General features: G+C 35.6%; 1 protein-coding gene across 1 annotated transcript; it reads right to left on the bottom strand.

Moving 5' to 3' along the window:
- Positions 1-946: 946 nt before the first annotated feature.
- LOC121408841 (GPN-loop GTPase 3-like) lies at positions 947-14,906 on the bottom strand. Its single transcript, XM_041600509.1, has 9 exons — positions 14,816-14,906; positions 6,581-6,641; positions 6,062-6,170; positions 5,337-5,424; positions 4,672-4,751; positions 3,931-4,065; positions 3,085-3,190; positions 2,482-2,572; positions 947-1,690 (listed from the first exon to the last, which is right to left on the bottom strand). Exons 2-9 carry the CDS (start codon positions 6,626-6,628, stop codon positions 1,505-1,507), a joined length of 843 nt encoding a protein of 280 aa, XP_041456443.1. The 5' UTR covers positions 6,629-6,641; positions 14,816-14,906; the 3' UTR covers positions 947-1,504.
- Positions 14,907-17,735: the final 2,829 nt, after the last annotated feature.

Raw genomic sequence — 17,735 nt, forward strand, 5'->3', positions numbered from 1 at the left:
TCATAAAACTTACACAACTATGGTTATTGGATCAATGTAATTTCAGGTAACTTGTGTTTTTTTCAATCATTTTGTTAAAACCAAGGTGAGATATACACATGTTTCAATGTCTTGTTTTTTTTCATCTCCAAGAGCAGTGCGCATTTTAGCTTGCATGCAGCTTGAGCACCGTGATGAGCACGTGCGCCACACATTTCATTATGAAATATTTTTTTGAGAAAAATATGTTTTTATATCACAGAATATATTTTTTTATTCCCAGAGGTTGGCCTGCATTGCAGTTTTCAGACCCAAAGACAGCATATCAGGTATCACTATTCATTTATTTTACATTCTCATATGATTTTGATACTGACATCATCTTCATGTAGAGCACTCTCCCTGCCAATTTATCCCATAAAAACTTCTATCTCATCTTGGTCATCTTTGCAAATGATGGCCCTTGTCCTCCTCCTGCTGAATGAACATCATAGTTCTCGTTAAAATGGGGCAAATGAAAAAAAATGATTAACTGAATATTTTACTTAAATTGTTCCAGTCAAAATTTCGAAATTCTGTGTAGAAATTTGGTGAACCTCATGAAGCTCTACCAGATGGAATAAAAAAATTAAAACTCGGTCAACAAATAAAGAAGAAAAAGCATTTTATGTGAATTTTTGAAAATTTGCATAAATTAATTTCGCATAAATTAGCATAAAAATTGTTCTGGTCAAAATTTCAAAATTCTGTGTACAAGTTTGGTGAACCTCATGAAGCTCTACCAGATGGAAGCAAAAAATTCAAAATCAGTCAACAAATAAAGAAGAAGCATTTTTTGTGAATTTTGAAAAATGCGCATGAATTAGCATATTTAATGAATTTCAAAATTCTGTGTAGAAGTTTTGAATCCCCCACCTTGTGCTATCATATAAATCAAACAGAATTGAAATCGGACTTGAAATGGCGAAAACATAGCATTTTGAAATTGTGGACGGACGACAGATGACGGACGCCACGGCATAAGCTCATCTTGCCCTTCGGGCTGGGTGAATTATTGGAAATAGGGACCTCTTGGGCTTTGCTGTCCTACTGCCATCATCCTCCAGCCGTTATGGGAATAATTGTATTTGAATCATAGTCCTTGATGAACTTGGAGGCAATAACAGAGATTGAAAATGGGGTTATAAGTGATACCCCTCATGCTTCAGTACCCTCATCATCATCCTCAAGATTTGCGGAATCCTAACCTGACCCTGGGTCTAGAAATCGATGCTCATTCTGAACACATTGCTTCCACATCCTCACATCTTGGCCCTGGTAAATCTGGCATGATCATGCTGAAGACATTGCTCCTTTATTCTGCTATAACCTTCCTGAAGATTATAGCAACAACCTCTCTTCCTGGCTCTTGTTCTAGAGGTTGGTTTCCATGCAGAAAACATTGCTCCAGCATCTTGCGATCACCTTCCTCCAGATTTTAGACATCCAAGATCCTTGACACTCCACATCTCACTCCAATCTTGGATCAAAAATTGAACCCCCCTCCTGCACCCTCACCCCCGTCATCATCTTCATCGAGATCTTTGGGAATCTTGACGTCCTGGTCTTCATCAAACTGGAGGTTTGTGTCGATGCTGAAGAGGAGGTCACTCATGGAGTCCTCCTCTGAGGGATCCAGGGGAAGGAACCTCACCAGACTGTAGTCATCAATCTGATATGCAACAAAAACACGAAACGGATTGAAATGGTTAGTACTTCAGACTGGTTTAATCACTAAAGGCTGCTCAGACATGCTGGACATTTTCTAAAAACCCCAAGCAAAAAAAAAATCATGGATGAATAAAATTCATAGTTTTCCCAAAAAATTATAGTAGTGAACTCATATGTTTGAGGGGACAAACTTGTGATATCGTCATAAAATATGATGTCATGAGTTGGCCTTTGTAACTTGAGCATTATTTTCATAATACAAAATAATCATACTTGCTTATATAGCGCTTAACACTTACTTTATCAGAAATCTCTATGTGCTCTAGAGTAATGCAGCATAATTACACGATTTAGCACAGCAGCCGTTATGCTTCAGGAGTGACGACAGTTAACCTGCCATAAATATTGACACTTCTTTCCCGCTCCTGCTCTACAACTCCATTTGCAGACTCAATCTAGCCTTCTTTCACATACTCAAGCCTCTCTCACCTCTCCAACCCAACTAGCCTCTAACTCGAGCCTTCTTTTCAAGCCTCTCACCCCTGCCTACTACTCAAGCTTTCCACTCCTGGTTTACAGTCCTTTTAAGGACTACATTCAATTCTGAGAGATATTCTACTTCCAAACCTGCACTTTCTCACCTCTCCATTTCACTTCTACCTCTATCCACTTTTATCTCAGTCCTTTCTAGGACTATTAAACATGGTGTACCATAAACTACTTCTGCCACTGTTCCTACCACCATGCAAACCTTCAAACATTATCTAACTCTAAGAGAGTACAGTTACTTACCAATGTAGCTATTGCTTGGTTGAGCTTCTGAAATTTCTTGGACATATGTTCACCTTCAGCAGCTAACTCCTTTGGATCAGGATCAAGAAATCTACAAACAAAATAAACATGGATATATATAATGTAAATTAACTCCTTATATAATCTCTTAAGGATAAGGATTACAAATCAAGATATCCAAATAAATATAGATTAATATGTATATCAACTCATGTGCATATGGTTATTATGCAGTGTTGGGGTGTTCATTGATGGGTTAGCCCTTACAAAATGATTAAATTACTTTCTTCCATTCCATAAAGTTACTATTATGGTCACTCTGCCACCCAATGGTAAATTCCAGGAAATAATTGACTTTAATTGGCTGTTCAGGATTGCTACTGTTTGAAAGCAAATCTGCCAAGATAGTAACTTTTGTACGCATGGTAAATTTCCTTTAATATCAAAGTACATATGATTTCTTTACCACATTCTAGTCAAGATTGCAAGAAATATGGTCACTATTTTATTCCCCCCAAAACAAATACTTTGGGCATCACACTTGGCACTCCATACTTCCACATTGAAATACTCGGTCATATATCATAATATCCCATATCATACCTTTCTACTGTCTTCTTGGTGGCTGCATTAAGAAGGTCCATTTTGCTCATGATATTGATATGAGGAATCTCAAGGTTCACCATGGTAGACAATGCTGACAGCATTCCTGAAAGAAAAAAAAAAATCTTCAAGTCACCTATAATCCTTTCATGAATTTTGAAGATGCGGAATATTTCTATTCTAAAAGCCAAACCAACATAATAATCCAACTTAAATGAATGGGAAAAAATGACAAAAATTCTCAATAGACATACACAAATATCACTTTGTTATTCTTTGAATGGAAAAAAATGAAGAAAAAATTGCATTAGACATACACAAATATCATTTTGTTTTTCTTGATTCCCTCAAAATGATCTATCATGGACTTCCGTCATTCTTATATACTCAGTTATCATTCTGGACCATGTCAGCACAAGAGGGTTAATTCATGAAAAGAGTATAATCAGTCCAATATAATAGATGGGGAATCTAACATTGATAATAAAATATTTCAAAAGAACCAGCATTTTTTCACAACGGGGACCATTAACCCTATGACTTCATGAAACCAAATCAAGTCAGAACATGTTTGCTCCCATATACCTACATATGTTTTAGAGAACAAAGTTTCCCAAGTAAATACATTAATTACATGTGATCTTTGACCTTGTGACCCCAAAGTCAGATCAGATGATAATCACTCCATAATGCTAGTTAGAAATTTATTTCTAGTTAATTCTTAAGCTATAATGAGAACATAAATGGATGGATGCACAACCTTTGTCTCCAGCAACTGACTACAGGTGAGCAGAGACAAAAAAAGGTTTTATGAAAGCTCCCCGACAAATCCTGATAATAGCTAACCTGAGAAGAACTTGGCCGTTTCAACCATGAACTGTGCATCTATGAGGAAGACTCCACAGATTCTGAAATCCCAGCTCCTGAGTACTTCAACCAGCTGTTTCATGACAGGAATGTGAGTGTATAGCTCTATTTGACCTGGAAGGTTGAGCAAAAACAGAAAAAGATATGTTGAGACTTCCCTTTTTATTATGCAATTTTCATCCTTTCACAATATTTCGCTTGCTCAGATTACTTCAGAACACTTACTTCATCAAGAGCAATTTTTTTAGCATCAATAAACTCTGTGAAATTTACTGGATGTTTGACTTTTAATCATGTAATGTGACCAGACCATTGTCACTACATCAGGCATACATGAGCCAAATTTACAGTTGATTAATCAGATAGTTCTTCAGTTGTTATAAAAAGAGCTATTTTCAAGTTACCAATAAAGTCAGAGCCCTCTGACCTTTTAACCTTGTAAAACCGAAATTCAATTCATTCATTTTAACTCCATATGAGCCAAGATGATCACATGCTCAAACAAAATATTCTTTAGTTGCAGTGGAAATAATAAATAATTTCAACATTTAAATGAAGTAATATGAAGTACAGTACTACAGTTTAATAGTTGTTAAGAAATAAGGAAAATTTAGAGGCTCATTTAGGGAGGCACTTCTTATTCCCATTATAAATAATGTCATGCATAGTTTACATAAAACTGTATGGATCCAGCACCAGGCATATCGAAAATTAGTTTACCTGGGCAGTCAAATATGATGTAATCTCCATCAATGTCTCCTAATTCTTCATGCAACCAGTCAAAATTTTGGGCAAAGTACCTGGAAAGCAAAATATATATAATGGTGGTTTAGTAGGAAGAAAAAGGCATTTTTAGGTATCTGAAAAATATTGTTCAGGAAAAGGTTAAACCAATTATAGGAGAATCAAACCCTTTGAACAAGTTAGCTTGTATGAAAACAGAACAAATAAAAGAATAAGATCAACAAAAATTTGAGAAAAATTGGACAATAAGAAAGTTATAAGCATTTGAATTTTGAAAAAACTTTTTTTTTAATGGATATCCTCTCATTTGGCAATGTGACCAAAATTTGTGATGCTACACAAGTACAACTCTTAGGTTAGAACTGCTTTTAGTGAAAATGTACCCAAACATCTGTTGTCCTCAATATATAACATTCACATACTATTAACTGTGGCACATTTTATGATACCTCTATTCCATGTCTTCCCATGAAAAAAAAAAGATAAGAGAATTTTGAGAATAGCACCCCTGGTTGTATCTCTCAAAAAGATTCCATATCATATTTTTATACAAAAGATTTCAAGGGAAGGTCTTTGGAGAAAGTACCAGAGCAGGATGTGGAAGGAATAGCCCTTTCAACAATTGTAGGAAACACACTTACTCCATACAATAGATCAGTCCTCCATTAGGTCCCAATTGCAGAGACTCATCCTCCATAACATCACCAACTTCAATTAGCTCACGAATATCTTAGTTATAAAAGAAAAATCAAAGTAATTACAATTAGCTGACAATTACAAAGCTTGTAACATCTAGTCTGAAAGCACAGACCTTAATTCACTCGCTTCCTTATCATAAAATGCAGTTTGAGTACTCATTCCAAATTAAAATTTTGTAGGCTACTATTTCACCTTATCTGGGCTGTTTTACATAATATGTTCACAACACTAAAGCTCTCCCAGCTACAGTATGTTTTTGGGGGTACATTTTCCTTCTATTTCTGCATCTTTTGAGATCAAATGAGCAATGCCTGGGTACATGGTTCACAAGATACACAAAATTTTGTACATTAATCATTCACGTTGCTCAAAAAGTTACCTAAAACATGATTTTGTGAACAGTTCTAATACAATTTGTGTTTTCAGCCAAATATCATAAATACATGAATATTTTTTTGTTTTTTATACTGATTCAAATTACTTGATTTTATGCTGTTTATGATTGCATAAGTGGAACCAATAAATTGAAGAAAAAAATGAAGAACAAATAAATAAGAAATTGCAAACACAATACAATACATAAGAAAGTGATCTGATATCACAATTTGCTGAAAATAACATACAGGACTTCTACTCCAATAATGAGCACATTTCACACAAAGTTTACCTGCTACAGTCTGATAATCAAAATATTCTGCTGCAGGATCTAAGTTGACCACATGAACTTGTCTCCCTATCGTCTCACAGTGTTTCTGGAGATTACTGCAGTATGTTGACTATAATAAAAAATAAAATACAAAATGTTGACTTACATGTATGTATGTAATTCACTATCATACACTGATTTGCTCTCAATAATTTAAAACAAAATTAAAGATAATCCAGGAGACTTCCTACAGGGAATAATTTTAGCTTTACAAATTAGAATAACATTTTTGGTCTCAACTAAGTAATGTACAGTCCTATGTAAAAATATGCTATACAATAGACTTTATGCATAGCAGTCTTTAAAAAATGTGGAGAAAATTGCGATGCGATACCAGGAAAATTATTCCCTGCCCTATCAGCTAGCAGTGCTTAGATTTAGAACTGCAAATTACTGCAGTCTTTCTTGATATGTTTCTTTCATTTTCTTCTTAATTTGATGGTGGACTTAATCCTTTCAGATTTGTGGATAAATACTTACTTTTCCACTACCGGCTGGTCCCATCACAATCTGAGCATAGCGCGGCATCTTGTTAATGTTACTGGAAAAACAGAATGTGAAAAAAATGCCAATGAATGTTATAATAATCATAATAGCCAATTTTTATAAAGCGCTTTTCCCCAGAATGGCCCAAAGGGCGTTACAGCATATTATTACCCCGGTCATTGGATTCATTTCAAGCACCCCTACTATCAACATCCTCAGTGGCATAAATCTAGTAAACAGTGGTCTTGAATGCAGTTCCATTGAGGCGAGTTTTAGTTCCCCCAATAATTACTGAATTTTTTAAATCAAGGTTTCAAAAGTGAAACCGGAAGTTAGTACACCGTAAGACTTAACCAGGGTGAGCAGAAGTCCAGTATTTCCCAGGATCGGCCCGTATTTTGCTCCTTTGTCCCGGCGTCCCGACAAACCCTTCCTAGGATGCCTATTTGTCCCGTACTTCAGAATATTGAACCTAATATAGTTAATACATTTAAAAGTGATGAATTTTCATCAACTAACCAACAGATGACGAAGCAGAAACGACAATAAAATTGATAACTTTAGCAAGTTCTGCGGTGATCTTCTTGCAAACCCAATTTATTGCAAACTGGCCTCCTGACTGTGTGTGGCAGGCTATACTAACTAGGCATTAAGGATCGGAGCAGATTCTCAATAGAGCAAACAATAACATGATAAATAGTTTTTCCACCAAAATAATCACAAAAATCGGTGGGAAATTTGTATAATCATGTTATGGATTCTCAGATTACTGATTTGGAGATGTAATCGGAGGAACAAGTTATTGAGTTTCATAACTAGATCTATTTTTTTCAGATTTCGTTTTGAGACTTGTTGTATATGATGCCGCGATGTTTCATCTAATTTCTAAAACATATTAGTTTTTCAAAATTTCAAAAATATACTAGTATTTAATTTTTTTTTTTAAAACACCAAATATCATTATGATTTTTGTTAGATGATTGGATTGTTTTTGTTTGCTTGAAGTTTGAACTTTTCCCCCTTTCTTTTCTATCCTTCTTTCTTCATCCTTCCTGCTTGCCCTTTTTTGTTCCATTTATTTTATTTTCTATCTTCCTGTCCTGATCCTTTCTCTATGTGTTCATTTCTCTTTCTTCCCTTCTTTCTCTTACCTGCCTTTTTTATTAAATATCCTTTTTATTTCCTTCATTCTTTCTTTCCTTAAATTTTTCTTTGCTTCCTTCTCCCTTCCTCTCCTTTTTCTTTTTGTTCTTTCTCTCCTTCCACTATTTTCTTTTTTTTTTCATTCTCTCCTCCCTTCATTCTTTCCTCCCTCTATTTCCTCCTTCCTTATTTATTCCATCGTTCCTTCTAATTCTTTTACCTTATTCTTTCTTTCCCTTATTCTTTCCCTCCCTTCCTTCCTGTTTTTCTTCTCTTTTTTTTTCTTTCAAAGAATGAAGGAAAAATTTTCTTTCTTCTCCCTTTTTCTTACTTTTTTCTTTCTATCCTTTATATTGTGTTTCATACATTTATTCATCTCCCCTTCCTTTCTTTTTCTTTCTATATTCAATTCAAAGAATGATGGAAACCTTTTTCTCTCTCTTTTATTCTTTATTTTTTCCTTCATTCTCCCCTTCATTTTTTCTTCCTTTCTTTCTTCTCAATTCATCTTTTTTTTTCATCTTTTCTTTCTCTTCTTCGTTCTTTTGTTCACCCTCCCTTCCAATTCTTAATATTTCTTCACAAATCTAACGCTGTGTAGCCTTCTTAGTTTATCTTTTTCTGTCGATTGTCCTGTATAGCACTTTGTGAAATCTGGTCACCTTGGACTTAACATCCTATCATAACCTTGTTCATTGAATAAGTGTCCTTTTGATTGTTTTTTTTTGTGTAGGGTACATAATACATATTGGACTCTTTTTTTCCAGCTCACCTATGAAACAGAATGAAATATTATCAGTTAGCAATAAAAACTCATTCACAAATGTGGGAAGATCTTCATATTTGGTAAGTTTTTCAGTTTCCAACATGTACAAATTGAAATCAGTCATCTTTTTTTTTAAGTAGAGACAACTTTATTTAGAGGTTTGTGAAAATGTAGTTTCAAAATTTTATCCACAGACCACAATGCATTTGATTTGTATGTTTGTGCTCACAATTTTCACAAACACAGTTAATGCAATGAACTCATGAGCAGATTTTGGCCAAAATTTGTTTCATTGTTCAGCTTAAACAAAGGTTGAATCACTCATCCAATGAACAAGGTTATGATATAACCTTGTTCTCGGTTACATCTCCATGTGTGGCAAAATAAGGGTGGCAATGTTTGGCTTATTTTTCTCTTTTTATATAGAACAAATGCTTGATTTTCTTACACTGTCAGTTTTCATTACAGCTATTAATCATATAACTTGGCTCTTATGACTATGTAAATTTAATCCTTTAAATTATTTTTTCTTAATTGAAAATAGAGATTGAAAAATGAAAATTTTCTTGCCATATTACTTTCCACCAATAGAGGGTGTACACAAAAATATGCCCAAAATTCAAGATTTTGAGCACTCTAGAGTCTAGTGAATACAAAAATTATTCTCAATTTACTAATGAAAAATAAATTGCAACTGTATCATGGGAATGGCTGGGGGACGGGACAACTCGGACCACGGGACATCTCGGACCGCGGGCCGAGTTGTCCCTCCCAGTAAGAGATTTTTTTTCCACAAGTTTGCGTCTATTTTTCCGTCATTTCGAAATTTCTTGTAAAGATTTTCTAGAGATATGGTCTGATGGTAATGTTCTTCACTTTCCATTACTTTTTTTTCGCTGAAATAAAAAAAAGTGTAATTTTAGGCGTTTTTCGACAGCTCGCGATTCCCATAGGCGAGCGTGTATTAACTGTGTCGGTGCTCGGCTCGGCCCCGCTCAATAACTGACTTGATTTTGTGATCATTTCTCCTCAAAGTACCACTTTTATCGCAGAAGATGGACTTTGTTGTATTCCATTACCTCCATTTTCTCATCACAAGGATAAAATTTGGTGTATTTGCACGATTTTGATCAAGTTTTTCACCTTTTTCTCTCTGGTCGCAAAAAGCGAACAACCGATGAACGGTCCGCTGCTCTTCATCGTAATTCTCCGTAGCTCGGCCGCCTAAACTGGCGGGGTGGGATTCAGACCGAATCCACAATGGAAGTGGGCGTGCACAGCAAAGAGCTGAGCTTGACTGAGTGAGAGAGAGTGAACTCGAGTTTGAAGCTTGGCAGTGTCGTATAGGCTCTGCCTTTTTTTGTAAATATATATTTTTCAATTTTTTCTACATTGATTTTCCCTGGTTTCGAGCTCTAAGATTGTAATGATATAATTATGCTTCAATTTCTTTGACTGAGTGTGACTATGGTGTGGATGTTTGAGTTGCTCAAAAATATTTTTACGTGGGTGGGGGCTCGGGGCGATTTCACTCTTGCCCCCGAAATGCGAAAAAAATATATTCGGGGTGTAGCTGTGTGGGCATGCCGGGCTGAGGCTAGCCATCAATAATTTTTTTTTTTTTTTGAGAGAGAGGGGGGGGGCTTAATTTTTCACTTTAAATTGATCATTTTTAGGCCTTTTTTCCATTTTATTTTTAATATTGAATTTCCGTGGTGTAGAGTTGAGTTTTAAGTTGCAATAAGCTTTAATTTCTTTGACTTTGAATGTGACTGTGGTGTGGATGTTTGAGTCGAACAAAAAATACTTTTACGTGGGTGGGGGCTCGGGGCGATTTCACTCCTGCCCCCTAAATGCGAAAAATATTCGGGATGTAGCTGTGTGGGCATGCTGGGCTGAGGGTAGCCCTCAATAAAAAAATGTTTTGGTTTTTTTTTTGGGGGGGGCTTAATTTTTCACTTTAAATTTATTATTTTTAGGCCTATTTTTTGTACATTTTATTTTTCATATGGAGTTTCCCTGGTGTAGAGAGTTAAGTTCTAAGTTGCAATAATATGCTTCAGTTTCTTTGATTTTGAGTGTGACTGTGGTGTGGATGTTTGAGCCGAACAAAAAATACGTGGATAGGGCTCCGAGCATTTTCACTCCTGCCCCCGAAATGTGAAAATGTTCTAGGTGTATCTGTGTGGGCATGCCAATTTCATTTTTAATTTTTATATTGAGTTTCCTTTGTGTAGAGAGCAGAGTTTTGGATATAGGGTAAAAGGGACGACAATGTGAGGGATGGCGATGCATACCGGCGATAACGAGGGGTGGGCCTTGATGAGAGGGACGAGGAGGTGAGAGATGGTGATGATAAGAGGGATGAGGATCTTTGATGACTCTTGATGAGGGGGGATGATGAGAGGGACAAAGGGAAAGAGATGGAGATGAGGATGTGAGGGATGGCGATGATAAGGGGTGGGCCTTGATGATGAGAGGGAAGAGGTGCATGAGGGATATAAATAAGAGAGATGATGATGATGACTCTTGATAAGAGGGGTGCATGAGATGGTGAGAAGGACGAGGATGTGAGGGATGATTATGGGAGGAAATCGGGGGGGGGGGGGACGTGTCCCCCTACCAAAAATAGGGGGACACAATACCAAATGTCCACCCTACTATTTTTCTTCATGGAGAACAAAATAATGAATCATTCACAATTGAAATGATACATGTGTTTAGGACTAAATGACCTTTTATTATTGAAAACCCCCTTTTTTTTCTTGTCAATTGTTTTGGGGTTAAAAATTACCCAACATTTGGGCGAAAACCTTTTTTTAAATGTTTGTCAAATTTTGCAGCCTGTGGTCCCCTCTACCTTTGCGGACAGTTTTGCGCCCAAGGGGATGATGATAGGGACGAGGATGATGGGGATAAGGTGAATAGCCGGCAGAGATAGATTTAAGAAGAAAAATCCGTCCCACGAATGCCGCCATGTAGATTCCGTCCCACATAACCCAAAAATATGGCTTGATTTTTGTTCAAAATCATGTCATGTGATGAAAAATCATATTAGGCCCTACAAGTATTTTGGTTACATTGAAAGAAAATAGGGGTAATCCTTTTTTCCAATTATAAATAAATTAAATTCTTCATTCAATAAAAATGACGAATTTATGATTTTAGATTTAATTTCTTTTACATAGCATGTGGTTTTTCTTTTTGATTAAATTCATTTTATTGCTTTATTTTTCATCACTGTGCATGTCATGATTTTTGTCTCACCTGGATGGCAGAGTGAGACTATAGGCGCCGCTTTTCCGACGGCAGCATCAACATCAAATCTTAATGCTGTCATTTAATAACCGAAGGTTATTAAATGACAGCATAACTTATATCACTGAACATCCTGCAGCGAGTTCCAGGTCACATTATCAAGGTCAAGGGTCATGTAAGGTCAATGAACTTTGGCCACATTGGGGGTATTTGTTGAATTACCATCATATCTACATGGAAATAAGAGTAACCCAGTATCACTGAACATCTTGTGCGAGTTGTATATAGTAGTTTTCAAAGTCAGCACTACTGTTATATTGAATCACGTGATGCAGGTGAGACCGCCAGAGGCATTCCACTTGTTTTATTGTAGAGACTATACTCTTTCTCGAGAAAAAGAAATAATAAATAAATCATTTAAAGGGATGCTCCGGGATGAAAATATTTATATATGAATAATGTAGACATAGCAACATTCACATATCAAAGTGCTTATTTCATAAAAATCTGATAACAAATAGCGGGGTTATTGAATTCAACTTTAAAAAATTAATCTAATTTCACATAATAAAATACAAAGAACAAGTGAGGATATGACATCATGTATGAGGTTGCTGATTAAATATCCATGAAGAAACGCTAGACCTGTTTCACCAGAAAAATACAAATCATTCTTTAAAATGCAGCGATAATATTGTTTTTCCTTATCCGATTTTGATCAAATTTTTATTGTTTCTTTGCTAAAATCATATCATTATCAGCCTCGGGTTCCCCATTGTCACTTATATATAGCTAATTAATCTTGCCACAATTTGGTCCAGTTGTTCAAATTATCTAGTAAATACAATATATTTTATTAATTGCAGAAGCTTGTCTTAAGAGTCATTGAGAAGGTGATCATACCTGCAACTTGCATGATTAATGTAAATATATACCAAAAGTCAACAATTTTCTAACTGGTACACCTTAAATGATTTCATCCATACATGATACAAGGAACTAGAAAATGTAGATTGGAAAACAACACTAGGGCAACTTAGTGTTAGATACAAAGTTCACTTTCTAGAGTGGGTGAAACAAAAACAACATCACTCCAAAGGAACTGCAAAAATTATTTGATAAAAACCAAACCCTCTTCATAGTTGCTATTTGCAATATTGTATTGACGACTCTTCTCCTGTTTTTAAAACCCAGACAAGAATGACTTGTTGTTACCCCCCCCCCTCCTTGTACCTGTCATTTCTTTGTATTTTCCCTCTTTTTCTTTGTTTTTTTTCTATTGATGATGTTTCATTGTTGAGTATTGTCTTTTTTTATTCCAGTAATAGAATATAAATTTAATTGAAACGGAAATTCAATATTAAAAATAAAATGGAAAAAAAAGGCCTAAAAATGATCAATTTAAAGTGAAAACTTAAGCCCCCCCCTCTCTCTCAAAAAAAAAAAAAAATTATTGATGGCTAGCCTCAGCCCGGCATGCCCACACAGCTACACCCCGAATATATTTTTTTCGCATTTCGGGGGCAAGAGTGAAATCGCCCCGAGCCCCCACCCACGTAAAAGTATTTTTTGTTCGACTCAAACATCCACACCACAGTCACATTCAAAGTCAAAGAAATTAAAGCATATTGATTATTGCAACTTAAAACTCAACTCTACACCACGGAAATTCAATATTAAAAATAAAATGGAAAAAAGGCCTAAAAATGATCAATTTAAAGTGAAAAATTAAGCCCCCCCCCCTCTCTCTCAAAAAAAAAAAAAATTATTGATGGCTAGCCTCAGCCCGGCATGCCCACACAGCTACACCCCGAATATATTTTTTTCGCATTTCGGGGGCAAGAGTGAAATCGCCCCGAGCCCCCACCCACGTAAAAATATTTTTGAGCAACTCAAACATCCACACCATAGTCACACTCAGTCAAAGAAATTGAAGCATAATTATATCATTACAATCTTAGAGCTCGAAACCAGGGAAAATCAATATAGAAAAAAATTGAAAAAATATATATTTACAAAAAAAGGCAGAGCCTATACGACACTGCCAAGCTTCAAACTCGAGTTCACTCTCTCTCACTCAGTCAAGCTCAGCTCTTTGCTGTGCACGCCCACTTCCATTGTGGATTCGGTCTGAATCCCACCCCCCCCCCCAGTTTAGGCGGCCGAGCTACGGAGAATTACGATGAAGAGCAGCGGACCGTTCATCGGTTGTTCGCTTCTTGCGACCAGAGAGAAAAAGGTGAAAAACTTGATCAAAATCGTGCAGATACACCAAATTTTATCCTTGTGATGAGAAAATGGAGGTAATGGAATACAACAAAGTCCATCTTCTGCGATAAAAGTGGTACTTTGAGGAGAAATGATCACAAAATCAAGTCAGTTATTGAGCGGGGCCGAGCCAAGCACCGACACAGTTAATACACGCTCGCCTATGGGAATCGCGAGCTGTCGAAAAACGCCTAAAATTACACTTTTTTTTTATTTCAGCGAAAAAAAAGTAATAGAAAGTGAAGAACATTACCATCAGACCATATCTCTAAAAAATCTTTACAAGAAATTTCGAAATGACGGAAAAATAGACGCAAATTTGTGAGAAAAAAATCTCGTTTTGGGTGGGACAACTCGGCCCGCGGTCCGAGATGTCCCGTGGTCCGAGTTGTCCCTGATTCTTAGTAATTCTGGTCACAAAAGTGATATTTTAATTGATTTTTTAAAGTGTGTGCTATATACAGCATTGGCATACCATAGTCCTACCTGTAGATTCTCCACAGGCAGGATGGTAGCAGTGAACAAGTGGGTTGAATAAATGACTGAATGAAGGGAACACTTGGCGCCCCATAATTTGAACACATTCGTTTAGAGACTTTACGATACCGAACACTGTTGCCACCCCGATCCGCTCGGCGGCCGCTCCACTGACGCCCCGATGGGATTTGTTGGAAAGATCACGGGTAAGAATGACGTCTTCAACTCTTGATAAATGATCACTTTAACCAAATTATGAAATCGTCATCATCAGCTACAAAAATTACAGTGACCTGAGAATATTGTAATGTTCTTACAAGAAAACTTAGCTTCGCCAACAAAATTTCAGATGTTTCCCAGTACCGTATCCACTTTTTCTCGGTGCTGCTCATGTAACGACGTACGTAGTATAGTACGGACGCGCACGCGCACGCACGCGACACATGTGGTTTACACACGTATGGAACGCCATGGTGATCGATATGCGATCCACGTACATACTGGTAATGCAGAAAGGTTTTTGAAAGCTAGGCGAGCTCATATAATATACTAATGTCTCTATGATCTAGCTGCAGATTGAAATCAGAGTGGATATGATATTTTCGAGGGAAAATCTCTTACTGGCTTATAAAAATACTAATTTTACCGATGAATGTTGATTTTTGTTTTTTTTACTTTTTTTTTACATTTTAGATCTTTTTTTTCTCATATATGAATTAAAAAAAAACTTTGTCTTTAGTAGGTCTTGGCAGAAAAAATATATTTCTAGTAGCTCTATAAGATGATACCAAAGAAAATTTGAAATTCCTATTAAAAAGTGACCTAAAATGGAAAAGAAAAATCACTTCTTTTTTTTCAAAAATAGGGATTAGGTCCACTTCATTTTAGTTGCAAAAGGGGTTTAGGTCCACACATAATTTTTTTGGAAAAGATTATCTTAAAAAATATGAAGACAGGTAGATTTTTTTTATATCAAATTTTATGTTCTCATGGTAGGGTATCATGAAATTTCAGTCTCGCATAAGAATGTTGCAATATGGGAGAATGAAAAAAGTGATTTTCTTGGAGTGAACCGTACATTTAGGAACCAATCTCTATAGCTTCTGAAGAACTCATTTGTCAAAAGGGGTTAGGTCCATTTTTTATAATTTGTTTGTTTGTTTTCTGTCTCTAAACCTCTAAATTTTTAGTCACTCTGATGATACCAAAGAAAATTTGAAATTGAAATGAAAACGTGAATGAAAGTGGCAAAGAAAAATCACTTTTTTATACAAAAGAGATTGGATTCATTTCAGTTTCAGCAAACGGGGTAAGGTCCACAATATTTTTTTTTAGATATAGAGAAAAAAATTGAAGAAAGCTAGATTTCTTTTATACCCAATTTTATGTTCAAATGTACATAATTACAAATTAGTTTCCCATATGAATATTGCAATAAGTGAAAATAAAAAAAACATGTTTTTTCTCGGAATGGTCCAAAGTGGACCTAACCCCTTATGCAACTAAACTCTTCAAACTCTTCCCTGGTTCTATCCCATTAGTATAGCATTTTATTCTGTATTTAAAGCTGTAGAACCAGGTGTTTTTAGCAAAAACTGCTGACTGCCAAAGCAATTTCAGGTTTATTGTCCCAGAAACATTCCACTTCCTTAAAGGGGAAGTTCACCCTGAAGAAAACTTTGTTGTAAAAATAGCAAAAAAAAAAAAGTAAAATATTTTGGTGAAGGTTTGAGGAAAATCTGTTAAAGAGTAAGAAAGTTATTAGAGTTCAAAATTTGGGATTTGTGACGTCGTAAACGAGCAGCTGCCCCATGTGTTATGTAATATAAAATGTATGAGTTTCAAATTTTGTATGGTTCCTGAATTTAATTTTGTTTTCTTTTCATGATCGGGTGTGAAATGATTTGTCTATTGATATACAAAAGTTACAGTGAAAACCATTTTCAATTTTCTGAGAAAACTGACATTTCATTGATTTTTTTATCATTCGCTATGTAGGAATGCTGCTCGCATATGACGTCACAAATAAAATAATTAAAATTCTAATAACTTTTTGATTATTTGATGAATTTTTCTCAAACCTTCGGCAATATTTTTTATTATTTTTTCCGCTATTCTTACAATAAACTTTTTGTCAGGGTGAACTTCCCCTTTAAGTTGATTTAACTAACAGAAATAATTCAAATAAACTTGCAACTTTTTCCTAATAAGTCACAGCCTTGCAAACAATGCTTTAAAGTTTAAACAGTAAAAAGCTCCAACCGTGGCTCACATAACAAAGGAGGTTTAATAAATAAATGAAAAAATAGTTTTCTTTTATACATAATTTCAGTCCTTGGCTTGATCGAGAATGGTTCTCTTTGGATGGAATTCTGTCAAAGAACTGATCCTCATTTCGTGTTTGAATAGGAATACTAACTTTGTAGTAGGCCTATAACCAGTCAGTAGGAGCTATACCTTACACGATAAAACAGCATCTTCATCATGACTTTGAATATTCTATATAAATTCTATTTTGACTGGATTTTTATTAAAATAGTGTATAAATTAATAACAATTTTAGTTGCGAAATGTATGATTTTGAAAATAATTTCAGTGTAAGGATTATATTATATGTGTTTCCACTTTAATTGAGAATTTAAAAAAATGAATAAATATCAAATCAATCCGATTTAAGAAAACTCTGATTTAAATAAAAAAAATCCTATTAAAAAAATTATTTAAAAAATCGCCAACCCTGTGCATTCAAATAGCCAAACTTACTGTAAAATAATGAAAATACCAAATTCGGTCTCCTCGACATTCGTTGCTGTTATTGTGGTGGGAAATGATAAGCTCTACAGGGGAGGGGGGGGTGAACTGTGCATAGCCTCGCGTCTGTCACTGTCCAAAAATTGACTTCAGCCCCCCTAGCTCAAAACTGAAAGCGTTCTGGTGCGCCGGAATATAGAAGAACAGGTGAAAAATACATAAATCAAAACATTAAGCCCCCCCCCAAAAAAAAAAAAATAGGTCATGTACCACGCGTAAATACGAGGACATTTTGGGGGTTTTTTCTCGTAAGGGAAAAACGTACGCCCCTCCCGTCTCTACCGCGCCTGTCTGATAAAATAAATTGCAGAAGTAACAGTTTAAAGGTGATGGTACTTGTACTAGGTAGGAGACCAATTCATTAAAAAATACTTGTAGTAAAAAAATACATCACGCAATTACACCCGCAGCCCCCCCCCCCCCCCC

The sequence above is a fragment of the Lytechinus variegatus genome, chromosome 2, assembly GCF_018143015.1.
Source record: "Lytechinus variegatus isolate NC3 chromosome 2, Lvar_3.0, whole genome shotgun sequence".
Taxonomy (NCBI): Eukaryota; Metazoa; Echinodermata; class Echinoidea; order Temnopleuroida; family Toxopneustidae; genus Lytechinus; species Lytechinus variegatus.